General features: G+C 62.8%; 1 protein-coding gene across 1 annotated transcript; it reads right to left on the reverse strand.

The window, feature by feature from the left end:
- Nucleotides 1-520: 520 nt before the first annotated feature.
- Nucleotides 521-25847, reverse strand: COL20A1 (collagen type XX alpha 1 chain). Its single transcript, XM_068565836.1, has 34 exons — nucleotides 25766-25847; nucleotides 23665-23775; nucleotides 18871-19014; nucleotides 18467-18610; nucleotides 16921-17079; nucleotides 16465-16584; nucleotides 15730-15894; nucleotides 14915-15079; nucleotides 14563-14732; nucleotides 14193-14322; nucleotides 13255-13400; nucleotides 13019-13146; nucleotides 12722-12863; nucleotides 12117-12246; nucleotides 11780-11922; nucleotides 11489-11625; nucleotides 11043-11175; nucleotides 10730-10859; nucleotides 9658-9693; nucleotides 8867-9005; nucleotides 7500-7642; nucleotides 7214-7323; nucleotides 6606-6764; nucleotides 6440-6517; nucleotides 5813-5899; nucleotides 5060-5113; nucleotides 3014-3067; nucleotides 2835-2888; nucleotides 2475-2528; nucleotides 1557-1628; nucleotides 1112-1147; nucleotides 958-1006; nucleotides 604-750; nucleotides 521-531 (listed from the first exon to the last, which is right to left on the reverse strand). Exons 1-34 carry the CDS (start codon nucleotides 25845-25847, stop codon nucleotides 521-523), a joined length of 3762 nt encoding a protein of 1253 aa, XP_068421937.1.
- Nucleotides 25848-26167: the final 320 nt, after the last annotated feature.

The raw sequence follows: 26167 nt of genomic DNA on the forward strand, positions 1-26167 counted from the left end.
GGTGCGGACGGGGGAGGGGGCTGGGGTGGGCATCACGACAGCGCCTGCCAGCTTTGGACGGCAGGTACAAACGGGGGGCACTTACGGCAAAGGCAATGTCTGGGGGACTGTGGTGGCTGCAGTCGGGGGGATCCCTTCCCCGCCCATCCCCGTCCCGGCCCCCGCCCTCGGCGCAGAACTGTCCTCCCAGCCGCCACATCCCACCCCCACCCGTCTCCTTCCTCCCCATCGAGGCCACGAGCTCCATCTCCCCTCATCAACTTCTCCGTCCATCTCAGCATCTGAGCTGTGAACACTGCCGCAGCCCCAGTCAGGTGGATGGACTCATTACAGCAAGGTCACTGGACCAAGCCTCCTGCTGTGGCAGCCAAGGAGAGGGGGACGGATCAGGGATGGGAGGGAGGGGACCAGAGGGTGGGGAGGGGGCCCTAAGCTCAGGCTTGCTGGGAGGTTGGGGAAGGGGCTGTTTCGAGGGCCCCAGGCAGCCCCAGTTCTGTGTGGGTTCAGGGGGCCTGTCTCTCTACCCGTCACCTGGGGGAGGAGGGCCACACAGAGCCACCAGCCCCAGGACTGGGGGAGACCCTTCCCCACGGGGGCCAGTACCTCTGTCCTCAGGGCGGGGGCCACCGTGCCCCCCTTCTCCAGGGAGCCGGGCCTCACTGCGCGTGCCGAAGGCCCTGGGGGCCTCCAAGATGGGCATGGGGGGCCGGGTGCTCTCGTGGGTGCAGGCGTGGAGCTTCAACACGTGCGCTGTGGGGGAGGACGGTCAGAGGGTGCAGGGCAGGGAGACCATCCCTTGCTCCCTGTCTTGCTCCGAGGCACGTGGCCCGGGAGAAGGGCCGCAAGGCTGGGTTCGCTAATGACCGGGCCCTGGGCGTCCCTTCCCTCCTGGATGAAGACGGAGGCTCTGCGGTCCTCACGGGAGGCTGGGCCACTCACTCTGGATGGCGGACTCGCAGGCCTGGCCCACGAGCTGGTAGATGGTGGCCAAGGACTGTGGCTCGCCCTGCAAGGGAGGACGGGCCACGTGGCCAGTGGATCGAGCAGCGCGAGTCAGTGCCTCCCTGTGCCTCCCCAGGAACGGCCCGGACCCCAGACTCCCCTCACTCACCTTCTCTCCTCGCTCCCCCTTGGGCCCCGGCAGCCCCTGAGCGGGAGGAAAAGGAGAAGCATCTGGACCCCGTGGCCGCCCGCCCACCGCGCCCCCCCAACCGAAAGCTTAGTGCAGGACTCATCCCAGGAGTCCCCAGAGGACAAGGACCCACCTCTCCCGCTGCGAGAGGGAGCTTCCCTGCACCCCGGGCCCCACCCAGCCTGCAGGCCCAGGTCTGCCCCTCCCCGGCCCCCAGAGCCCACGTCCCCTCACCTGCCCCCCACCTTGTCTGTGTTGGGCCGGGCAGGGGGCAGCCTGGGCGCTCTCTGCTGCGAGCTTTGTGCCAGACTTGCTCTACAAACGTGCCAGTCGCAGGGCACCCCGAGCGGTCAGCGGGGACAAGTCTGCACACATGTGACCCCCCTTGCTGTCGGGCGGGCGGGCTGGGTAGGGAGGGGCTTACCGTGGGCCCCACAGCCCCTGGAGGTCCTCGCTCCCCGCTGCTGCCTCTGGCCCCCGCCGTGCCCTGGAAGCCCTGCAAAGGCAGGGGTTCTGGTTTGGCTGCAGCTCTCCTGCGGTGGCCCCTCTCTCCGGTCCCGCCTGCCCTGGACCAAGAGCAAGCTAAGACAAGCTAAGGGGACCCCTTAGCTTGTCCCCAGCCTCCTGCAGGCTGTGCCTCCTACCCACCCCGCGCCCAGGCAGCCCCCCCGCACGCCCCGCCCGTTGGCGCTAGTTCTGCACTAAAACATCCCCGCCCGCGTCCCAGTGGTCCGGGTGTGACCGCAGGACGGGCCCCCCCAGGGGGGGGCCTCTTGCAGGAGGGGCAGTTCAGCCTTCCAGGAACCCAGCGAGGCCGACCCCCGGGAGATCCTGGCCGGGTCTGGGCTGCCGGCCCCGGATCCCCCACTCAGAGCAGCTCCCAGCCCCTGAGCTCCGCTCTGACCTCCGGGAACACCAGGCTGGGAGGGAAGGTGCTTCCGAGTGAGCGGCGGTGCCCCCAGCCCTCCAGCAGGGCGGCCTGGGCCCCGGGGTGAGGGTTTCTGCAGGCGGAGAGGGAGAAGGGGGCCTGACCACATCCCGCCTCCGGGCCCACCCGGGAGCCCAGGCACCTTCCTGCCGTGTGGAATGGCGGCGTTTCCTACCAACCTGCCCGGTGCGGGGAGCGGGGAGCGGGGAGCGGGGAGGGGGGAGTGGGGGCTGAGGCTGCTGCGCTCCTGGGATCAGGGCTCTCATGGGCCCAGCCCAGCACCGCCGCCACCCAGAAGGCCCCAGCCCGGGGCAGAGAGGCCTCCCCTGTCACTGTTCAGCTCAGCCCCAAGAAACCTGGGGAGGCCCGGGGGGGTGAGTGGTGTTGGGGGCTCACGCAGGAGGCGATACGCACCCGAGGGCCAGGGGGTCCGGGCAGGCCAGCAGTCCCCTCCAGGCCTCTCATTCCCTGAGGGCAAAGGAAGGGGTGGGCGGGGCAGAGGCAGGTGCCCCTCCCACAGTGACCCCCAAAACCCACCGCTGTGGGGGGTACGTGCTTGTGCCGGGCTGAGGCTGGTCCATCCCAGGGCCCGCCCCCGCCCCGGGCAGTGGCCACTCATGCCCCAGTCTGTGTGGGCTGACGCTCCCCTCCCACCGGCCAGGCCCCGGCGGGGGGAAGGAGGCGGGGGGGGGGGGGGAGGTGGGTGTGGGGCAGAGAAGGAAGCCCCACCACAGCCTCCATCTCCAGACCCTCCCGGCCAGGCTCCTCTCCTACCTTTGGTCCCTGGATGCCAACCTTCCCAGGGGTGCCCTGGAGGCCGGGGTGGCCCTGGAATAGAACAGAGGCAGCCAGCCAGGCTGGGCCAAGGTCCGACCCGGAGGGGGAGGCCCTGTCCCCAGACCCCCGTCCCGAGCACACAGAACTTGTGCTCCGAGTGTGGTCTGACCCACTACCTGCAAGCCGGGGCATCCATGATCCCCCTTCTCTCCTTTGACCCCTGGTGGACCCTGGAGGTGGAAGATGGATGGGCGGGAGGGTGAGGGGAGAGGGGCTGGGGGTGGGGGTGGGCGGGGGGTGGTGGGAGGGAGTGCGAGGGGAGAGGGGCGGGGGGATGGGAGGGAGGGAGGGCAAGGGGAGAGGGGCAGGGGGTGGGTGCTGGGGGGTAGGCAACACCTACCACGGGTCCCTGGATGGTTCGGCCCTGGGTGCCTGGTGACCCCTGCTGACCTCCAGGAGCCTCGGGTCCCATCTGTCCGGGTGGCCCGGGCTCTCCCTGGAGACACAGGTGTGTGTGGTGGGGCTGAGAAGACATGCGGCCCCTCCTGCGGCCCCTCCTTCAATCCCGCCCTCCCGCCGGCCCATGGTCTCCAGACCCAGGCCCATCACAGGCACCTTCACCCTCGCAGAGCACTCTGGGAGGGAGGGGTCCTGCTATGACCCCACTGTATAGCCAGGAGCTGGGCCGGCTCTGGACGGGCCAGCACAGAGCTCTGAGCCCCAGACACCAGAACATTCTACCAAACCTCTAAGGGACAGATGACACTAACGCTATTTAAACTGCTTGATTTGCAGTTTTAAAAAAAAAAGACTGCTTTCAAATAATCACGTGAGTCATGCATATCAATGCACCAAACTCTATAAAGAAAACCACAGGCATTCCCATTTGTGAATATCAACGCGAAAATCCTAAATAAAACCTGAGCGCACAGAAGCCTGCAGCCCATTAAATGGGCAGTGAGCGCTCGGTGACCACGCCGGCTTTTAACGGGAACAGGAGTAGTTCAGAATTTGGGAGAGATTAAATCATTCACCAAACTAATAGCTTCAAGAAGAAAAATGATTTGTTTGCGTCCACAGCAGCTGATGGGGCACTAAATCTTATTTAACGCCCATTCTTGATTTTTAAAATCTCCTAATAAAATAAGGGTAGGATTTGACTAGCACGTGGCAAAATGTATCTGTCTCAGCTCCCAGGCCAGCCCCCCACTCAACCGGCAAACACTAGAAGCATTTCTGTGAAGTCAAGATGAGGACATCTTCTATCACCGTGGTTCTTTGACAAACTCTGGAGTGTCACCATACCAGACAAATAAACGAGAAAAATAAAAATAAAAATAAACGAGTGTAATAAAAATCAGTCAGTGAAGTGATTTTTCACAGGTGATGTAAATTTAAACCAGGAAATTCCAAGAAAACCATCTGAAAATAAAAAAACTATTGCAAATAAGATAACTGAATAATAAATGGGGCACAAAAATCCTGCACAGAGAGGACAGAGGATTTGGGGAACCTGATGGTGGAGCTGGACACCAGGATCCGTGTCTGAGGCAGCCGTTTGGACCCTGGAGTCCGTGGAAAGTCGTGATGTGGTTAGGCTGCATCTGAAATTGGCGGGGGCCGGCTACCCAACACGTGGGAGGACCAGCGGGGCAGTGGTCTGGGGAGGCAGGAGGAAGCACGTTCTGTGTCGGAAGGCGCTAGAAGCACTAGGAGGGACCGTGAGCAGGTGGGCCCTCTCAGACTGAGGGAGGCCTTTAAACACGGTGCAAAAGTCAGGGGCCGTAGAGACAGACCCATGCAGTCGCCTAGACAAAGGTGATTCTAAAATCTGCCTGGAGACACGTATGGAAAACCAGGTCAAAAGACAACAACAGGGTAAACTAGTCACAACTCAGGGCACAGGTGTTTCCATTAAACCTAGAGCCCCACGAGCGAAGAAGAAGACATAAGCCAGTGGAGCTGGGGCTGGAGGCCATGCATCCAACAAGAAAATACCAGCAACTTTCAAAGCCGGTGGAGCCGCTGGTGAGAGAAACGCACTTGAGGGCCGAGGACACACGTCCTGGCCAGACGCCCAAGAACGCCCATCACGTGGTCCCCAGGCTGGGGCCCCACGGAGAGGGCACCGCAGCCCGGTTGGGGGGCCCTGCTCCCGCCTGGGGTTGGGCTGCGGGGGGCTCAGTCCTGCACCCACCCCCTCAGGACGCCTCACAACTCACCCTGGGCCCTGGGAAGCCCTGCTCTCCTGGGACTCCATCCCTCCCGGGGTGGCCCTGCAGAGGCACAAGCAAGGCTGAGGCCGGGCTGCACACTGGCCCGCCCAGCAGTGCCCTGGACTCCAGTCCCCACCTTTAGGGGGAGAAGAAGAAGGGGCTCCGGGGGCGAGGGCGTCCTGGCCCACCCTGCCCTCCCACAGCCAACTGGTTACCGCGTTCACGGGCTCAGGTGGGTCTGGGTTCCAGCCCTGGCCCCTCCCTGGTGAGGTCTGTGGACCACCAGCTAGAACGGGTCCTGTAGCCTCAGGCGGCCAGAGGGTCTGGACCTGCCCCACAGCAGGGCCCAGGCCTGGAGCCGCCTCCTTGGAGGCCTGGGGAAAGGCCCCTCAGGGCTACCCTACAGCCCAGAGTGCCCAGGACAGAGGCTGTCTGCGTGTCTGCGACTTGTGGCCAGGGACCAGCGCGGCGCTGCAGACTGCTGGGCCCGGACCCCCACCCCAGCGGGGAAGTGTGGCTCCGACACCAGAGAGGGGCCTGCTCGGGAGAGGGCGGCCATCGGGAGGAAGGGGCTTGCAGAAGGGGACTCGTGGGCCGAGGGGTGGACGAGGCAGCCAGGACACTCATGAAGTCTATCCCATCTGTGTGGTGGGCCTAGGGATGGCTGCTGGGGCATAGGGGGGGCCACCCTCATCACCACTGGCAGCAAGATGTTGCCAGGAGTCCCTGGTCACACCAGGGAGGAGCTGCTGGACTCACAGGAGGTCCTTGGGGGCCCGGGGGCCCAGGGGTCTGCGAGGAACATGCACAGGCAGAAGGGAAGGCAGGGCAGGTCTCTCCATCCTTCTGGGAGAAAGGAGACCCCCACCATTAAATGGACCCTTTCCTCAGTTCTTGTTCGACCCTAGAGCTCAGGGTATCCACGGACACCAGGGTCCAGGGAGCCTCCAAACCCACCCCTGGGAGGCTGGGGGGGAGGGGGGAGGACCTGGTCCTGGGTGCCCACCCCCCCCCAGCTGCCTGGCACAAGCCCCCAACAGGACTCCCTCTCTCACTCCCTTGCAGGCCGCCACCATGGCCAAGCCCAATGTGGGCACCCAGGGGAGTTGGTGAGGACCCCTGCCCACAACTGTGCCCACAGAAAAGGGCAGTGGCCCTGAGTACATGGAAGCAGCCACCCCTGGGGCTGGGGGCTTCCAGGCCTGCTCCAGCCTGCCTTGCCTCAGGGCCTCCAGGACACACATCCAGCCGCCCTGAGCTCCGGCTCTAGCCCCGGGGGCCACCTCCTCCAGGAAGGCTGTCTGGATTTCTCCCAGAGCGGCAATGACCTGGATGGCCAGTCTACCCTCAGACTCTTTTGCCCTCAGTGGGCACTTGCCCGCCTACCGAAGCCGGGAGCTCGCAGCACCTGTCCTCCTCTGCCCAGGAGTCACTGCACACAATCTGTAGCATCTGGAGCTGGAACTGCAGGTGGGGGGAGGGGCAGGTCAGCCGGGCGCAGGTGGGTCAGGGGGCGGGAGGGGGTCCGCCAGCCCCGGGTTGTCCGGCTCACCGAGGCTGAGCTGCTCCGGGGGCCCCGGGCCTTGGCCAGTCTCCCCAGCATGACGAAGCCGGTGGTGGGCAGGCTGCCGGCCTCCCCAATGGGCTTCTCGGCCACCTTCCGGCAGTCCACGTAGAGCCTGACCTTGAAGCGGCCCACGGCTACGTGCACCTGGGAGACACCAGGAGGTCTCCCGCGGCGCCGGGCCAAGAAGGGCTCCCTTCCACGCCCACAGGCCAGGGCCAGAGCGGGGAGGGGCAGGTGACCATCCCCTGGGGCCTGGGGTCAGGATCCTGACTCCACCCCAAGTCTCGTGAGACCCCCCCCCCCTCTCGGGGCCTCAGTTTCCCTTCTGTGAAATGGACCAAATGACATCCCGCGCAGCCCCTCCCAGGGACTTGCGGGACGCAGGAAGAAGGGCTGGATGCTCTTTGACCCAAATTAAGGTAAGGACGTCCAGGGTAGAGGGGACCACAGGAGCAGAGGGGGAGCCATGGTGACGGGGGGTGGGCAGCCTGTGTCCTGCAGAGCCCCGTGGGGGGTCTGTCCCAGAACTTGGGAGCCAGGAGGGTCTTAGGCAGGGAGGCACATGCTCTGGTCCTTCCTGGACCTTCCAGGACCTTGTGGAAGCTCCCAAAGAATATCCTCCTCACTTCGGGCAGGTCGAAGGTGACCTCCTGCAAGGTGGCCCTGGGGTCACGGTTGAAGTAGGTCAACGACTTTCTGCTGGCTGGGGGGCAGGGCAAGGAGCACGTGAGACCCCCAGGCGAGAGGCGGGAGCACCCACCCGGAGTGGAACGGCAGAGTGGGGGCCGTGATGGGTGTGCAAAGCCTCAGAGGCCATGCTGCGTCAGTGGCCCCTGCCTTTGAGGAGCGACCTGGGCCCACCGCTCCCCTCCAACTGACCATCCAGCAGGACCCCCAGGACGGGCTGGAAGTCCTCGGCTGCCACCTGCCACAGCGCAAAGGCCTCGCGGGGCGTCTCGGGGAGCAGGCGCAGGAGGAAGACGACTGTGTGTTCCGGGGGGACGCTGGCCGGGTGGACGTCGCTGTGGGGACACAGGAGGGGCGACCGCAGGCCTGAGAGGAGGCCGGACCCACGGGACCGCAGAGTGGGGTCCTCGGGGCCAGGCTGGGCCTCTCCTGCCTCGGCTTCCCCGTGAGTAACGCGGGGAGTGTCAGGGGCAGAACTCCCCTCCCGGGCCTGTCAGGTTTCAGTGGGAACAGCTCCGCCAAGGCCCAGCAGGGACCACGGCCAGTGTCCACGATGATCGTTCTTCAGGGTCTCTGCGTGGGTGGGGAGGGTGCAGGTCGAGGGCTCCCAGCAAAGTCTCTGAGCCTGTCTCCTGGGCCAGGAGCCCACAAGCCCAGAGGCAGCTCTGCCCTCGGGAGCTGCTCCGACTGGGTGGGCAGCTGGGGTCTGTGCTGGTGCCATTCCCACCCTGGTGCTCAGCGGTGGGGAGGGGCAGGGAACAGGGTCTTGAGTCACCCAATAAAATTGCTCCTAATGGCCTGCAGCCTCCCTATTTGCCCTTCCTTTGCTCTTGGGATAACCAAGGGCCTGGAAGACACAGCCCAGCCTCGTTGCTGCAATTCTTTAAGCAAACCAACCCCAGGGCCTTGGCGTGTGCTGCTCCTTTTCCTGAGTGCCCTCCCCTCTCCCATTCTCCCCTACTCTCTGCCACCTCCTGGGGAGCCTTCCTGACCCAGGAAGGAGCCCCTTCCACTCTTAGCAGCCCCAGGGTTGCATTTTGTATTTCTCAAATTTCTATTATAAAGCACATGATTTACCTTTGCAATGTAAAACATTTTAACTTAAGAAGAATTACGCTGTGCATGTGGACTTTCCAATGAGTGATTGAAGACACCTCCATATACGAAGTGGGGTGACTATTAGACCTCGGAGGTCATCACAAGCCTTGATCGTGGTGAGTCACAAAGCAGCGGTTTCTTACAAACCCCAGATATTTGCAGAATCAAATTAAAGCACAAAGGAGGCAGGAGTACTCAGGGAGACAAACTTGGTGGCCCCCGCCCAGAAGTCTGCAAGTTTGGTCAATCCCTGGGCCACATGGGGAGAAGGACCCCCCCAACCGTGGCCTCATTCCGCCCACAAGAGATTTATTAATCTGTGGAACTCGGATTCCCGGAGCCCACGTCCCCCCGGGAGTCTCTCTGGCTGGCTCTGGGGTGGAGCTGCTGGGCCTGGGGGACTCCCCCTCCCACGACCCCCCCAGGGTGCCCTCCTTCTCCCAGGCCCACGCCGCCCCGACCTGGCCCGGCGGGTCAGCTGAGCATCCTTGAAGAGCGTGAAGGTCCTGGTGGGACCAAAGGCCGAGGGCTCCATGGCCACGCCACGGATAGAGGCGTATTCCTTCTCCACCAGCCCGAAGGCTGCCATCAGGTCAAAGCCTGGGGAGGTGGGGCGCGAGGGACAGAGACGGGAGGGGAGGTGGGGGGCAGGAGGCAGAGAAGAAAACCAAGTGTTGGGTGAGAGGAGGCAGCAGAGGCAGGGAGGGAGACGCAGGCCTTCAGGGGCCTGTTCCTCCCCCTTCCCTCCATCCTGACCTGGGGAAGGACACGCAAGCAGCACCGTCCCGCCCCTTCTGTTGCCCACAGCCCTCGCCTCCCTGCGACCCTCAGTGCTCGGACCCCCGCCCATCCCAGCCCCATCCCCACTCGCCAGCCCTGCAGCTGGGGCTGAGAAGCTCTCTGGACATCCCGCGGGAGACCCAGCCCCAAGCTGGGCCCCCGCCTGCAGCCTGACCCCACCGCCCCGACCTGGCAGATCTCCCTGACCATGGGGGCCCACGTGTCAGCCTTCCCTCTGGCTGTCTCAGACCCACAGCAGTAAAGATGCGATGCCAGGCACCCTGGCTCAGCCCCTCTCCCGCCCAGTTCCTGGTCAGCAGAGGCTCACGGAGGCCACGCGGGACCCGGGCCTCCAGCATTGCCTGACCCCAGTCCCAGGCCACCCACCCCCCCCCCCCGACAAGGACCCAGAGGAGGAGGGGCGGCTAGGGGCTGGTGGGGAGCAGCCGCCACACAGGGTGGGGGGACCTACCTGGGAGGGAGCCATCCGGGTGGAGGGCCGGGCAGGCTGCTGAGGGGTGACAGCGGTCAGGGTCAGTGGGGAGGGGCCCCTCGTGGCCGGACACCATGCCCTGTGGTCCCCACGCCTCAGGGACGGGGATGGGACAGGGACAGCGTCCTGCTGCCTCAGGTTCCACCCCAAGGAAGACAGCGCCCGGCTGGGTGCTCCCGCTGGGGGCTGCACCCGAGAGGTGATGTGCCCCAGGCGGCAGGGCCAGGGAGATGCCCGGGTGTGAGGACGTGCCCAGGGCACCGCCATCCTGGGACCCAGCTGTGCAGGCCTGCCCCACTGCCAGGCGCTACGTGGGCGCTCGGGAGCGCTCACGGGCGAGCGCATGGAGAAACTGGGACCCTCAGGGCGGGAAGTGGCTCCCCCCTCAAAAAATAGGAAGGGTGCTGAGCCTCAGGTAGTGAGGCCCTCGTCCCCAGAGGTATTCAAGCCAAAAGCAGGCAACCCCATGGAGGGGACACAGAGGGAAGCTGGGGCGGTCGGCTAACTGGCCTCTGAGGGCCTTCTACTCCGAGCATCTGATTGTCCAAGAAAAGCAGCAAAACAAAAGACTCCTCTCAGCCGGGTCCTGGCCGGCAGGTGGTGGGACCCCAGGGACAACCGATACCCCGAGGGTGGGGCCAGCCCGGCGTGGGCCCTGGGCTCCGCTGCAGCCGCCCCGTCTGTGGTCTGCGTCCGGCTTCCTGCTCCTACAGGCTGGACGTCTGCCCTGCGCCTCCCAGACGCAGATCCAGGAGAACACCGGCCGCTCCCCAGCCGTGGGCACCTGCAGGCGAGGCCACAGCCGCGATCCCCTCCGCGTCAGCCTGCATGCATTCAGCTGGACTGCAGTGGCCTTAACCCTTGGGGTAGCGGTTGGCATTCTACACCGAGGAAGGTCTTGCGTGAAGACCCGATCTCCTTCCGCTAAGCTCTGCAGTGCCGGGTGCGTCCAGGAGTGACAGGGCCCACATGTCCTGGCTCCCGGGGACCTGCCAGGGTCCTGGGCCCGGCTGGGGTCTGCTGGGGCCTGGGGGTCTTAGTGCCCACTCACCCGTCTGGCCCGTGGCAGACACTGCCACACTCTTCCCTGCTCCGTAGACGGCTGAGACCAGGACCTGGTACTTGGTGGCCGCCAGCAGGTCAGGGAGAGTCACATGGCTTCTGGGTCCTGGAATGGAGATCTGGGGCGGGGGCGGGGAGATGGTCACCTGAGCGTCTTTGCTCATTTAGGCATCTCAGCTCCCTGTGGGTCCTGCCATGGAAGAGTGGCCCCCTTAACAGGCAGGGTGGGACGTGTCTCTCCCAAGGCCCAGGACCCGGGGGCCCACGAGGGGTGATGGCTTCCCGGCTCCAGGGAGACCCACCGACCTCTCGGGTCCCGAGCCTGAGGCCAGTGCGTAGGAGAGCTGGTAGTGGAGGACGTGGCCACTCGGGGGCGTCCAGCTGACCCGCAGGCTGTTGGGCGACTCCGAGGCCAGGGCCAGGTTGGAGGGTGGGCTCCAGCTGACTGCGGGGGGAACAAGGGGCGGGGGGGCCTCAGATGGCAGCACGCCCCCCGCTCTGCACCACGTCTGCCACTCCACGGCCCCGCCACACTGCCCAGTGGCCTCGGCCGAGACAGGGCCACCAGGCCAGCTCCAGGACCGTCTTGGGCACTGTGTCACACCAGGTGACTTGGACCCTCGGCCATCCCAGGGATGCCTGCCTGGACGGCTCAGGACCCAAGTGGTCCAGCTGCAGGGTCAGGGACTCGAGGGACTGCCTGTCGGGGGCCCACAGATCGGGGGGTCTGGAGCAGAGCAGGGGTCACCTACGGGGGGTGTAGCGGAGGGACACGGGGTCACTGCGGGCCCCGTCCCTGTAGTAGGCCAGGATGGTGATCTCATACTCCGAGTGCCTCCCCAGGCCTGACAGGATGGCCGTGCCCAGGTTCCCCGGGACGGAGATCTGTGGAGAGGAGGGACCGGGTGTCCACCCCGTGGAGCTGTGTCCACACGTTGGGGCCCGGCCCGGGCCACATGCAGGCCGATGTCCCCAGGGTGCAGCATGGGGGTCTGAACCCCGGGAACTGGGGGGGGGGGAAGGTCCTCTCCCCCCACACCTTATGGGCCTTCCCCTCTCCCAGGGGCATCCACGTGATCTGGTAGACAAGCACACCGGACGCCACTGCAGCCACCCACTCCAGCTGGACTTCGTCCCCAGGCAGCTCTGTCACCGACAGCTGGCTCGGGCTGGGGACTTTCCCTGGAAGAGGGAGACTGAGGCTGGGGTGGCAGAGGGGCCCCAAGTCTTTACGCACAGTGCCCGCAGGGCCCACTGTCACACCTGTCCAGGTACCCGCCCTCACCTGGCTTGGTGCTGCACAGAGCAGACACCGAGCAGCTGTGTTGATCTGAACTGTCCAGGGGAGCTGAGGGAAGCAGCCTGGGGACACTCACGTGTGGTCAGGCGGCCAGTCAGTGTGGAGGAGCTGCCCCCAGGGTAGAGGCAGGTGACGCGGACCGTGTAGGTGGTGGAGGAGGAGAGGGGGCCCAGAGTGGCCGAGGTGGCGTTCCCAGGAGCCTCCGTCTGCAGGCGGGTGGTGGTGGGGACACGGGCAGCTGGGGAGGGGGCAGCCCCCACCAGAGGGAGACCCAGGCCTGCCCCATGACCACCCCCAGACTGGGGAGATGCGGATGGGGTGCAGGATCCACGGCACCGGGGTGGGGTCTTGCCCACCAGCCTGCCCAACAAGCTGGCGTTTTCGCCTCTCGTGACGCCATGCGCCTCCAGCACAGCCCGTCACAGCTGTCACGCACGAGGGTTTGTATGATTCTTTGCTTCACATCTGCCGCCCCCAGGGGCCCACAAGGGCCGGGATGGTGTCAGGTGCCCTCCACTCCCCCTGTACCGGCTGAGGCTGTGCCTGGGGAGACCCGGCCACACCCACCGACCCTGAACGCAGGGTGCCCATTGGGGGAGGCTGAGGGCACTGGGTCCCCGTGGACAACTCATGCCCCTGGACAGCCCAGGACATCGGGCCCCGGGCAGGGCCTGGCCTCACCTGTCCCGAGTGGCCGCCCTTGCTCGAGACGTAGCTGACCCTGAACAGGCGCACCGGCCTCGCGGTGCCCTCCCAGGACACTCGGGCCGAGTCGTGGCTCACGTCCGAGAAGCTCAGGTGTCTGGGGGGGGGGCCAGGGCGGCTGCAGGGCACACCAAGGCCTCAGGGACCGCCCCACACGTATGGGGGAACGGCGGGCGATGGCCAGGGCTGGTGGGGCTACCGGATGGGGTCGGGCTCCCCCACCCGTGGAAGTTGTGGGGAGCCGGGGTGGGCAGTAGCCTGGGGGCGGGGCACTCACAGGTCCTGGCGCGGATGCTCTGGGCCTCGCTGGTCTCTGCCCCTCGCAGGCTCCGCACCCACACCTCGTAATCCCTGCCTGGGGCCAGCCCGTCCAGCAGCACCTCCGGCTGCCCCACCCGCACCTGCGGGACGCTCACGCTCACGCTGGCCCCTGCCTGTGCTCCCCCCGCCCCTGGCTGTGCTCTGCCCCAGGCTGGCTCCTCCGCCTCCCCTCCCCCTCTGCCCCACACCTCTCTCCCCTCCTCCTTGCCCTTGGGGGAGGTGGGCGAGCACTGCACCAGGTACTGGGTGGCCCCTGCCGAGGGCTGCCAGGTGAGGCGGATGGTTCTGGGCGTCACTGCGGCCAGGGTCAGCGCCTGGGGCGGGGGCAGGGGCGCTGGGGGAGACGGGGGGGGCGGGCGTGAGGGGGGGCTTTAGAAACACAGCACAGGCAGAATTCAGACCCATAAACCAGCGGGACAAAGGGTCTCAGGAAGGGCAGGCCAGGTGTGTCTGGATGGAGACACAGAGCGGGGAAGACCAACCCGGGGGTCGGGGGCGGGGGGGGCGGGGCAGACAACTGAAGTCCCTGTCCCGACTTCGCCCTGGGCCACTCTGCGGGTTTCACTTAAGGCCACTTGCCCTGAGGGTGGGAGGTCTGTGGCCTCCGGGTTAAGAGGGCCACATGCTGTGTGGTCCCATTTACATGGAGGGTCCAGGAATGGCAAACCCCAGAGACAGAAAGCAGATTAGGGGTCGGCAGGGGCCGTGGGGAAGGGGAGGATTGGGGGTGACTGCTAAGGTGTGGGCGCACGATGCTGGGACAAACGGAAACCACTGACTTGTACACTGTAAATGGGTGAGTCGTAGGGTGTATCTCAATAAATCTGCTGGGGGGGCGGCTCACGCAGTCCCTGGGGGCCTGCAGGCTGGACGGGGCGGGGGCTCCACGAAGAGTGTGGGCAGCAACAGTTATGGGTCCCAGCCAAGACTGGGGTGATGACACAAATGACATCACTTGTGCTCAGAAGAGGACACTGAGGGTCAGAGAGGCCCAGTGACTTGGCCTCGGTCACGAGCTGGGGGTGTACCCCACCCGGGTTAAGACTGCTCCGGTGCCAGGCTCCGAGGGGAGGCTGCAGGTGGGGGCAGCCCGTACAACCCTGAGCCCGGGTCCCGCCTCGCCCACCTGTGGTCACCAGGCCCCGCAGGCCCTCACCGACGCCGGCCTTGTGGACGGGGAACACGGAGACCAGGTACTCCGTGCTGGAGGTCATGTTGTGCAGCTCTGCCGACGAGGTGGGCGCCTCCACCGCCACCTGGAACAGGAGCCGCGACAGAGTGGGCGGGGTGGGGGGCAGGGGGGCGGGCTGGGGAGGGCTGGGTTGGCCCTCGCTCCCTGCGCGGCTGCGTCCCTGGCCAGGTCTGGGCCACCCGCAGGGGCAAGGGGCTGCGGTTTGGTAGCCCCCCGCCCCTGCCACTCTTCTTCCTCCACGTTGGCTTTGTCACGTGTGGGCCCGACTCCAGCCCTGCCTGCGTGAGGGGGGGGCCCCTCTCACCTCCCTGGGGGCGCCGCCCTTAGAAGGCCGCGACACGATCAGGTACTTGAGGGGTGGCCGCGGGGCTGGGGTCCAGGACAGGTGGATGCTGGAGGAGGTCACTCGGCTCAGGACCAGGCCGGTGGGAGCGGAAAGGGGGTCCAGGGCCGGAGCAGCTGCGGCCGGTGTAACTGTGGGACGGGAGGGGGCGGCTGGCGACGGTGGCTCTGCCTGCGCCCCTGGGGGCCACTTCCGGGAAGGACAGGGCTTCCCCAGGTATCCTCAGAGCCCCGAGAACCGCGTGGGCGGGCCCTGGTGGGGCTGCGGCCAAGCACGGGTGCCGCTGCCCTCGTGCCACGCCCTGCTCGCTCACCTGGGCCCCCGCGCAGGCGCCCGCCCTGGACCTTCTGGCAGACGAGGCGGCTGAGCAGGCCGGCCAGCGGGCCGAGGCGCGGGAAGTCCTGCACGCTGTGGACGGTGATGTCCAGAGGCGGGGACGCCAGCAGCCTCAGCTCAGCGTCATCGGCGTTCTTCACGCCTGCCGCGGGGTGGGGGTGAGCTGCCCGTCGTGCAGCCAGGACCGCTGGGCCCCTGCCAGGCATCCAGCCGGCAGAGGCTCCTTCCCAAGCCACAGACCCACGACTCCACAGGCCCCAGAACGGGGTCACCCGGCCGGGCCCCCGCGAGAGACGGGCTGGTGTGAAGGTGGGGCTAGACACCCGAAGGTCCCTCTCAGGCTGTGCCATGCCTGCCTGGGTCTCTGTGGGGTTTGGGGCCAGGAGGGAGGTCAGTGTGCTTTCCTCGGCGTCCTGCACACCCTGGGGCTGGGGTCAGGCACCGAGGACGGTCTCTGCTTCCAGGAATCCCTGCCCCCAAGTCTGGAGTTTCCTTCCCAAGGGACGGAGTTAATGACTGGCCAGTTAAGGGAGCAGAGCAAGGCCTCCGGGCCATGCACAGGGCCCGTGCAGACAGGAGGGGGCATGGAGACGTCTACAGACACTTCATTAGAGAGCGGCCATGCTGCCCACGCCGGCTCACGTGGCTGCCTCGAGCAGGGACTTGTCCTCCCCACTCGCAGACAGCGGGCTGGGCTCAGAGGCCACAAGACCTGCAGCCCGGGGGGCAGTGCGGGGGGCGTGGGAGCCACCCGCTGTGAGGATTGCCCCTGAGAGCCCGGGGGCTGCTCACCCACGGCAAAGACGTCGACGCCCAGACCCTTCAGCATGCGGCCAGCAGTGCGGGCATCGTCCTGGGACTTGCCGTCCGTCACCAGAATCACCAGCTTGGCCGCCTCCGGACGGAGACCCGCCACGGGCTTCAGGTTCTGCTCCAGCACGTGGGTCAGGGCCAGGCCTTGGGCGCGGTGAGAATAAAGTGCTGGCAGCTCCAAGCGCCCTCCCTGCCCGCTCACGATGGCTCCGCCAGCCGCTGGCCCCCTGCTTTGCCCACCAGGCCGGTCCTGGCCCCTTCAGGCTGCGGGGGCCCGGAGGGCAGGGATGCCCCCTCTCCTTCCCTCAAAGGCACCCAGAGACCCAGGGACCGGCACCCCACACCCTGCTGCCTGCTCAAGAGCAGCGAGGCCCCAGGACGGGAAACAGGGAGGGGAATTGTGGTGGGGGGGAGGGGTCTACCGGGGGAGACCCCCTGAGGGGGGCTGCTGCTGGCAGGGGCCCCCCAAGCCACTGGTGGGCCCTCCCAGGGGCCTCTACGGACCAGAGGAGTCTCTCGGTTTCAGCAGGACTGCCCAACACACCACGTTCACCATGGATGAACGAGGTGGACTTGTCCTTTGCAAAGGCGTGAATACACAGCTCTCAGGCGTGGTTCAGAACACACGTTCCCAAATCTGGGAGGGTGCGAGGGAGGCCGACCTCGGGACCAGACCTGAATGGACCCTGAGGGTGGGGCCGGGGCCAGGCAGACCTGTGAACGTGTTTCCCCCTCTGTAGCGGAGGCCACGCACGGCGGCCAGCACCTCCTCCTTGGTGCCAAAGGCATTCAGGTCCCACTCGGTCTGGGGGTCCCCGCTGTACTGAGTCAGGCCTGGAAGGGAGGGGTCCCCGCTGTGCTGAGTCAGGCTGGGAGGGGTGGGCACACAGCAGGCGGGCAGGACACACACAGCCTCGCCCGGGTCACCGGGGAGGCACATTTGCAAAGCCTCGCTTTCCATACAGCGTGCCCCCAGGAGCCGGCTGTCCCTCCAGGGCAGGTGGGGACCCCACCCCTGCCTGGCCAGGTGGGAACTTAGCCTTAGTTCCCAGAGGCTGTGCGTCTCCTTTCCCAATTCCCACTCCCTTTTCCAAGCATCGCCTGTGCTGGGGGCTGGCAGGAATTGTGAGGACCACCCCGGGTGGGGCGCAGGGCAGGGCTGGGACCCACCTACTTGGACTTTGTCTGGCCCGATTTCAAAGGGCTCAATGATGCTGGCCAGGAAGTCTTTGACCTGCTGGAAGTGACTGTGACCAATACTCCAGGACCCGTCCACCAGGAAGATCATGTCCACGGGTGTGGGGGACGTGCAGCGGAACTGGGGTCCGGCTGGGGAAGGCGGGGAGGGAGGCGAGGCGCTGGGCGAGGCCCGCTGCTGCTGCAGGACCCTGAACTGCCCCGGAGGCGGGCTGCAGCCCCCGGATCTCCTCCCCTGGGGCAGGTAGAGGGTGAAGAGCCACAGGACTCTGGCCTCAAACGAGGTGGGCAGCCGAGTGTTGGGAGACAGGCACTAGGGTCTCCCCAGACTTAGAAATCCCCACTTGAACCTCAGCCCATCATCCCAGGCCCTCCGAGCCCCCCCAGAGAGGCTTCATAGGACATCCAGCCGCTCTGGCACCTCTGCCCTCCATCGGCCTTGGCAGTGCTGGTCACTGTGCGATTGTCTATGGCGGGCGAAGGGGGGGTTCCACCTTCCTCGTCCGGCCGACACGACACACCCGGGCCCAGCGGGCAGAGGCTGCCCAACGGGGTGCCAACCGGGGTCGGTGGGTCAGCACCACAGACAGCTCCAGGCAGCTGCCCATGCTGCCAGCTCTGGGCTGAGCCCTCACCGTTTGGTGAGGGGCTTGTCCTAAGGACCCAAGAGCTCTTTGGAGACAAAGCCACACCCCTCGATCTGGGGCTCCCTGAGTTTTGCACAGACGGTGCCTCCAGGCCAAGCCCCAGAGCCAGGGCCAGACCCCACCTGAGGCTCCCGGGCAGGGTAGGTGTGGTGAGACACCCCCCCGCAATGGGGGAGGCAGGCCCTGGCCTCAAGGCCCTGCATTGTGGGGGAGACCATCTTGTGAGACCCCAAGCCCACTGGGAGACAGCAGGGGGCCCGGACCCCAGGACCCCACGTGAGGCTAAGGAAGGAGGTACTTTCTTCCATTCCAAGTCTGATGGGAGAAACAAAATCAGAGACATCTCGGGTCTGATGGGGGAGGCACAGCCCTGCCTGCGGGGCCTCGTGGGAAATGCGGCGCTGTGGTCCCATCCCGCTGGCCTGCAGAGGCTGGCACCCTGGCCGTCTTACCTGGCTTCTCTCTCCCTCCAGCCGAGGCCCTGGCGTGGTTCTGCCCTTCCAGGTCTCGGGTGCGCTGAGCAGGGGTCTCCCTCTCAGGGCGCCTGGGTGGGGGCTGCTCCTCACCAGGTACTCCTGGGGGGGGGAGGTCACAGCTGTGTCACCTCTCACCAGCCACACTCAGGCTGGGGGACTCCTGAGAGGGCTGAGGGTGGTAGGACCAGGCACTGGGGCCCCAAGGACACCCCCAGCAGATGACCTGCCCCAGGGGGTTTAGTGAACCCAGGAGCGTGGCAGCCAAGCCTGAGCGAAGCTAGAGAGCGTGAGGTCAGATGGATGAAGCACTTCCTGGCCGCACGGAGAGGAACCGCGGGAAGCTGAGGACCGCTCCTCCTCCCAGGCACTTACCGTCCCCCGGCTTGGACCCACCACCACGCGTGGGCAGGTCTTGGCTTGGGGCCGAGGCCACGGGGGGCTCGAGGCCTGGGCTCCCCACGCGGGAGGGGGTGGGCTCCGGGGCCGCCCCCGGTGGCCTCCGGCTGCTCCTGTTCACAGAGTTACTCTTCAGATCTTTGACTGCAGAGAGACGCGAGGGGCTGTCAGGACCACCCAGGGAGGGAAGAGAGGCCTGGGGCTGCACACAAACCCTCCCCGAGAGGGTACGTCCAGGCTCCACGGGGCCCCAGCCTCCTGGGAGGCAGGCAGGGGCATCAGGTACAAGCAAGGCTCCCGGGCGGCTGCCAGGACTGAAACCCAGGCCTGGGGCTCCCAGTCGAGGGGCTGCCAGGGCTCAGCTCCAGCCTCCTCTGCACACATGCACCCCCGGAGGGACTTACTCACAAACTCCCTCCGAGCCAGCAGGACATTCCCTGAGCCCGTGAGCTCGAAGATCTGCAAGGTGTAGCCTTTGGAGGGGCTCAGGCCCCCCACCGTGGCCTCGGGGGTCTTGGTGGTCAGCATCACCTCCTGCTCCAGGTCCCCTGGGGTGGGGGTGGGGAGAGCTGTCGAGCCCGCCGAGGTGGACGATGTGTGCACGCACGTGTGCACCTGTGCGTGCAGGTGTGCTGTGCCCACTGTGCCCTGCGTGTGCCTGCAGGTAGGTCAGGGAGTGGCAAAATCCTGCAGGCGCCTCCTCCTCCCCCTCCCACAGCTCCTCCCCTTGGGGCTGGGGAGGGAAGAAGGGGAGAGGTCTTCGTTGCTCTCTCCAGGACCTGGTGGGAGGGGCCTGCACTCCTGGGTAACAGATGGAGAAAGAATGTATCTCTGTGGCAGCAAAATAATATGCCTTTACGAAGCTTCCCCAGAAGGACTTATCCTCCCCAGAGGGAGGACACATAAACCCTCCAGATGCCCAGCACAACAGCCCTGCGGACAGCACGAAGGTGTGAAGATGGGGGCTGCACAAAGAGAGAGGCCCCACCCGCCCGTGCGCAGGGGGCTGGACGGCACACAACAGCGAACCTGCAAACATGTCCCACTGTGACTCTGTGAGTCTGACTAAAAAAAAGAAATGATTGCAAAGGGGACACTGCCAACCTCTCAGGGGAGGCAGTCGTGGAACCGACTGGAGAGACTGCAGTCAGAGGTCAGGAAGCACCTGGCGGTTCTCGGGTCTCAGGTGCTAGAAAGGGGATAACGGAGGATGGACCCGCACGCCCGCCCCATCGTCCATCGTCTTGCGGGGCGGACGGCCCCCAGCCTGGGTCCAGCCCCATGTGGGGAGGTGGGACAGGCCGGGAGGGCGAGGGTGTTGGTGCTTCGTATGACTCAAGCTGCATAATTTTCACAAAACCATCCCTCCATTTTGTAGATGGGAAAACCGAGTCACACAGTTACTCAGTGGTAGAACCAGGATTTAAACCCAGGTCTGTTGGGTTCCTGGGTCCGCCTGCACAGGGGAGGGATGTACAGGCAGGCCCTTTGAGGAAGTGAGTCCTTGGCATGTGACCCCCCCCCCCTCATGCTTTGGGTTGAGACCCTGAAGAGCTCCACCCAGGAGCAAGGGTTCGTGAAGATAGACTGGCTCTTGAAAGGACTGAAGCCCAACTTCAAATAATCTTAACTTCTAAAATGGAGTGAAGATGACCCCAAACTGCTAGTTCACATCACTATCTGTCAGAAACAAGCATAAAGTGTTTCTGAAGGAAGGCAATGTTACCAAAGGCCATAAATTATTTCTATAAGTTGTCACAACGTGTGGTATGCAGTAAAAAATAACCGGATATGCGAAGGAGCAGGACAATGTGATTGAATGTTAAGAGAAACATTAGACAACAGAAGGAGAGCCACAGATTTCCCAGATAATGGAGTCATGAGACTTTAAAGTAACTATGCGAACTAGTTTGAAAATTTAAAAGACGAGCCTATGAATTCAGATATCAAACCATAAAAAAGTAAAAAAAGGAATTCTTGAATGCAAAAACCGAACGGAAATTTCCAAATGGAGAAACACAGGGACTTCCCTGGTGGCGCAGTGGTTAAGAATCCGCCTGCCAACGCAGGGGACACGGGTTTGAGCCCTGGTCCGGGAGGACCCCACATGCCGCGGAGCAACTAAGCCCCGTGCTCCACAACTACTGAGCCTGCGCTCTAGAGCCCGCGAGCCACAAGTACTGAGTCTGCGTGCCACAACTACTGAAGCCCGTGCACCTAGAGCCCGTGCTCTGCAACAAGAGAAGCCAACGCATTGAGAAGCCTGCCTACCACAACGAAGAGTAGCCCCCGCTGGCCGCAACTAGAGAAAGCCTGTGCACAGCAACGAAGACCCAACGCAGCCAAGCATGAGTAAATAAATAAATTTAATTAAAAAAAAAAAAAAGAAAAACACAAAACATGACGTTAGAAATTCAAAGAATGACCTAACAGGTTGTTACACAAAAATGAAGAGATAAATGGTGGAAGATCAGTCAGAATAAAAAACACAAAGTTAAGCACGGAGAGTCAAAGGGATTGAAAATACAGAAGAGTAAAAGGCATCGATACAGAGAGAGAATGGGGCACAAGCAATGTTTGAGGAGATACAGCTAAAGAACTTCCCGAAACTGTAAAACAGTAGGCACCGATCTGAGAAGTCCTGTGAATCTGAAGCAGGAGAAAAGAGACCCACACCCACAAACATCAGATTAAATGTGCTGAGAACCCAAACAGAGGAAAAAGTCTTAAAAGCAGCCAGGAAAAAGAAAAAGACATTACGGCAGCAACTGGGTTGATAACTGAATTCTCAAGAAAAACAACAGAAACCGAGAGACATTCAAAGGAGTCTTCAAAGTGCTGAAGGAAAGTTCCAACTTGAAATTCTATACCCAGCAATAATATCCCTCAAGAATGAAGGTGGAATAAAGACATTTTCAGACAAACAAACAAAACCCCCCAAAACACAGAACGTGTAACCAGCAGACTCTGACTAAAGGAAACATTTGCAGGCAGGAGAAAAATAACCCCAGACATGCTGGAAGGAAAAGAGAACAATGAAAGGGTAAGCATGTGAGCTGGTCCAAATTCATGTCGAATTTATACACTACGCAAATGAAAATGCTTTATGAGATTTAATACGGATATAGAATCAACATGCATGAAAAAGGGATCAATGTAGTGCTGCTGCAGTGTGGGGAAAGGTAACGTAGCCGTCACGGATGCTACACGTTGATAAGTTATGGATGGCACGGTGGTCTCTGGGTGATCACTGCAGGAGTAAAGGGATACGTAACTACTAAGCAGAGGGGGATATGGGATGATAAACAGTGTTCAATCCTCCCCCACCTACCCATCAATCTTAACTTCACACACATAAAAGACACCCTAGACACTGTGGACCTCCAGCTGTGGTGCAGCAGGAGTGACACAGAACCACTTATACAGGATTGTTGTCAACAAAAGATAATCAAACCTCAATCTGACCAAACCTCTGGGACCTGTCAATCTTCAGGACAGACGGGGGTAGGGGAGCAATAAAAGTGGCACCACGGGGATGCCATCAGCAGAACAAAGAATGCTGGAAGTTCTGGCGGACAAACGATCTTCTTTCTTCAACAAATAAGTGTCAAGGGAAAGGAGGGGAGAGGAAACTGTTCTGGCTGGAACATGACCTGAGACGTGGGGAGAGCACAGTGTCAGGACTCTGTTGGGACCCCAGGGCAAAGAAGTCAACTGCAAAAGATGTTTATCAGGCAAGCTGGAAGGTTTTTAACACAACAAATTATTTACTGATGGTTCTGAAATATTTTTACTTTTTAGGCATGCCAGTGGTACCAGAGTTATTTTTTGGTCCTTCCTTTTAGAGAAACATGCTGAAGTATTTATAGACAGAATTATATAACATCTGAGATTTGCTTTATGATAATACACTATAAGGAAGGGGTTGGAGAGAGAGACATGGAACAATAGTGGCTGTATGTTGATAATTGTTGAAGCTAAATTCTGGGAACATGAGGCTTCATTACATCACGCTCTCTTCTTTTGCATGTGTTTTAAATTTTCCATAAAAATTCAGTTCCACCAAAAGACAAGAAAGGAGAGGAAAAAATTATAATGTAACAAAAGGAAAACAAGTAGGAAGATAGTAGATTTAAACCCAAATATATCAGTAACTTCATGAAATGTTAAGTGGAAAAACGTTTCAATTAGAAGACAAAGATTGTAACATAAAAGCAATACAAATTCTATGCTTCTTCGAAGATGCATCTAAAATGAAAGGCTAAAGAAAAATTGAGTAAATGAATGGGAAAAGGTTTTCAGTGCAAACGCTTCCTGGCGGACCAGTACTTATCTCACAAAAAGGAGACTATAAGGAAAGACTGCAACCACAGAGATAATGGGAATAGTTCATAACGAAAAAGGTTCGGTCTACTAGGAAGATAATGATAATTCTGAATTTGTATGCACCTAATATCAAAACCTCAACGTATAAAACAAAGGTTAGTGAGAAACCACAGAAAGACGTATGTATAGCCATGGTGGGGGATTCAAAATACTTCTCTCAGTAACTAATGGGGTAAGTAGACGCACACAAAATCAGCAAAGATAAAAAAGATGTGAAAAATAAGGTAAATAAATTTGGCTTAGTTGAAATAGTAGAAAACCACAGCCACGTCAACAAGGGGGTTCTTCTTGGGAGCAGAGGGGGTGGAGACCGGGAGGGGTCTCTCCTCACCCTGGCAGTGAGCTCCGGTTTGCCTTTGCATCATGCATGTACCAATTCTGCAATCACACACCCACGACTGTGGGCTCGTCTGCGTGTCAAACCTCAACTTTTGAAAGGCTGTAACACTTGCAGCCCTCATCCCGTCTGGAGGTTTGTGCTGGGTTGCCAGGCGCCTCTGCCGCCCGCCCTCCTGTGAGACGCGCTCTGATACCGTGAGTCTGCCCTGGCGCTGGGCACTGGCAGAGCGCTGAGAGCGCTAAGCTTGAGGAGGGTCCTTGTTTCTTCCAAGTGACCGAGCGCCTTCTGCGTGTGCCAGGCGCGGGATACCGCGGTGGGGACTTCAGGGGCCCTGCTCTCCTGCCACAGCTTCCCCGTGTCAGCGGGGCAGACGGGGAGGAGGGAGGCAGAGTCGCGAGGAGCCGGGCACAGCGACCGCCATGCTGACCGTGGTCACCGTCAGTGCGCGCAGAGGGGAGGCGCGGGCCCCTACCTGCCCTGGGCTTCACCTGCACCAGGTAGCCGAGGCTGCTCCCCTCCGACTCCCTCCACTTCATCTGCAGCCGGTCCTCAGGCAGCACCGCCAGCCTCAGGCGGCCGCCTGCTGGGAAGGCAGGACGGGTGGTCAGGACTGCCCCTTGGCAGCCGCCCCAACCAGCTGTGGGGGCCCCGTCCTCAGGGTCCGAGGAGGCTGGAGCCCCATTAAGGGTCAGAGGGGGCCCAGCCCCAGCTGGGGGGACTCGAGAAGAGGCCCCACCCGGGGCTGAAGGAGGACCGGGTCCCTGGGGGTCTGAGGCGCCGGGGCCGCCTGGCAGCTCCCGGGAGGGCAGACTTCTGTCCAGGGAGGCCCCCTCCCCTGTGGAGTGAGGCCAGCCTCCCGGAGTGGCCATAACTGCCCCACTGGAAACGCAGGCACTGAGCCAGCACAGCAGCTGCCCGCCCGCCCGGATGTCCCCGCCGAGTCCCCGCAGCGGGAGACGCAGCTGCACAGCTGCAGGCCCCAAGGTCACCACTAGGTTCACACGGCCCATGAGGGTGGGGTGCCCTGGATGGGGGGTGCCCTGGGGTGGGCCTGGCCATCCTGGGAGGAGGACGGGGTAGCAGAGGTCTCAGCCCTCAGGCACAGCCTGACCTCCGAGCTTCCGGGAGCTCGTTGGCGGAGGCGACTGTTTTTGGAAAGTGGGGACAGAGATGGGCTCCTTCTGGCCGTCCCCCTCAGTGCTGGGGCACAGGGGAAGGGCAGGGCTGGGGGGAGCCCACGGCAGACACAATGATCGCTTAAGAGCGGGGAGCAGCTGAGCCGGGTCGCCGGATGGGCCCCGCTGATCCCTGGAGCCTGGGCTGAAAGGCAGGAATGTCTCAGGAGCGGGGGCTTTGAAAAGCCCCTTGTGAGCAGGAAGCCCAGCTCATGAAGAGCCTCTGTCTCCCCGCGCCCCTGGCATGTTGGGGGCCATGCCCAGCTGCCTTCTGAGTCTGCAGGTCAGGGCCTTGGTGGGGCGCCTGGGAGCCAGCACCCACCCCGGGGCACCCCCCACGGGGCCACCCTCGGGGAAGGGCAGCGTGGACGTGGGGCCCCGCCCCACCCCAGCCCTCCCCCGTCTACCCAGAGCCTGCGGGGACCTCGTGCTGTCTGGACTCAGGTGTCTGTGGGGGTCCCTTAGCGACTTGGCCCCCTCAGGGTGATCCTGTCAGAGCCCCAGGGACAGAGGTCCCTGACCACCTGCGTGGAAAAGTGGAACCAGGAAGATGCACCACCAGTAAGAAGGCGCTTAGCAGAGCCGGGGCTCCGGGCTGGGCGGCCACACGATGCGCCCCTGCCGCCCCCGACAAGGCCAGGCCTCGGCGGTCTCCTGCCCCTTCATCACCCGTGGGAGCTGGGTGCACGCCAGGGGTGTGGCCGGCGGGGGTGACCGGAGCGGCCCCTGGGACGCGGACACCACCTCCCAGGGTCCGTCTACGCAGCCCTCCCCTACGGGTTTGGGGTGTTACAAAGGATACAGCGACCAGCGTTACCCCGAAAGGGACACACCGTGAACGTCCAGTAGGGAGCGGAAGCGTCCCCTCACTGGATGGGGTGTAGCTGCCCAAGGTGCTACCGCAGGGGGCAGGGGGCTGATGAGACGTGTGCCTTAAAGGAGCTTAAATGAGCAGGGACCTGCTGGAGGCAGCATCTTGGGCTCTCCTGGGGGGCGGGGGTGTCACTTTTTACTCTAGATTCTGCTGTTTGAAATTTTCACGTTGAAAAGGCGTCTGGGGAATGATGGAAAAAAACCATTAATATAAGAGGGAATTAAATGCACACCCAGTGTTGTTAATAACTGTTAAAAAAAAAACAAACCACAACCGGAAGACAAAAAAAGCCCAAATAAATGGAAAGACCGCAAGGTCAAGCCACAGCTGAGGGCGACACAGTGGGCAAAGCTGTCCCCTCTTCCCGTCTCTGCCCCCTCAGCACCTGTCCCCCCAGAACAGCAGCTGCTGGGGGCTCAGGGCCAGAGGGAGGCTGGTCCCTCGGGGGACCTGTGCCCTGGGCAGGTATGGCCTGGGGTGGGGGGCAGGCAGGGGCCACAGGAAGCCCACACCCGTGTCCTCACCTTGTCCCTGGCCGAGCCCCAGGGTGACACCCAGCCACAGCCAGAGGCCGACCCCGAGGTGGGGGCACACACGGACGCTCATGGTGCGTGGCCTGCGGGAGGAGGAGAGGCCACTCAGCCATCTGTCCGTCTGTCCCTCTGTCCCCTCCCGACCTCAAAGTCAGAGCTGCTTTGTCCGCGCCTGTGTAGGCCTGGGGCTGAGCCCATACCCGGAGGCCTCCAGCCACTTGCCCTCCTGTCCCCAGGGGCCAGCGTCCCACAGACCTGGGGGAGCTTCCTGGATCAGGAGGTCAGCTGCCCTCCGTCTGCCCACCTGCACCCTCTGCATCCCGCCCTCGGGACGTTCTCCACAGGCCAGCTAGGCCAGCTCGGGGCCTGGCCGCTGCTCTGGTCACTCACTCG

Source organism: Eschrichtius robustus, chromosome 16 (assembly GCF_028021215.1).
Source record: "Eschrichtius robustus isolate mEscRob2 chromosome 16, mEscRob2.pri, whole genome shotgun sequence".
NCBI classification, from domain to species: Eukaryota; Metazoa; Chordata; class Mammalia; order Artiodactyla; family Eschrichtiidae; genus Eschrichtius; species Eschrichtius robustus.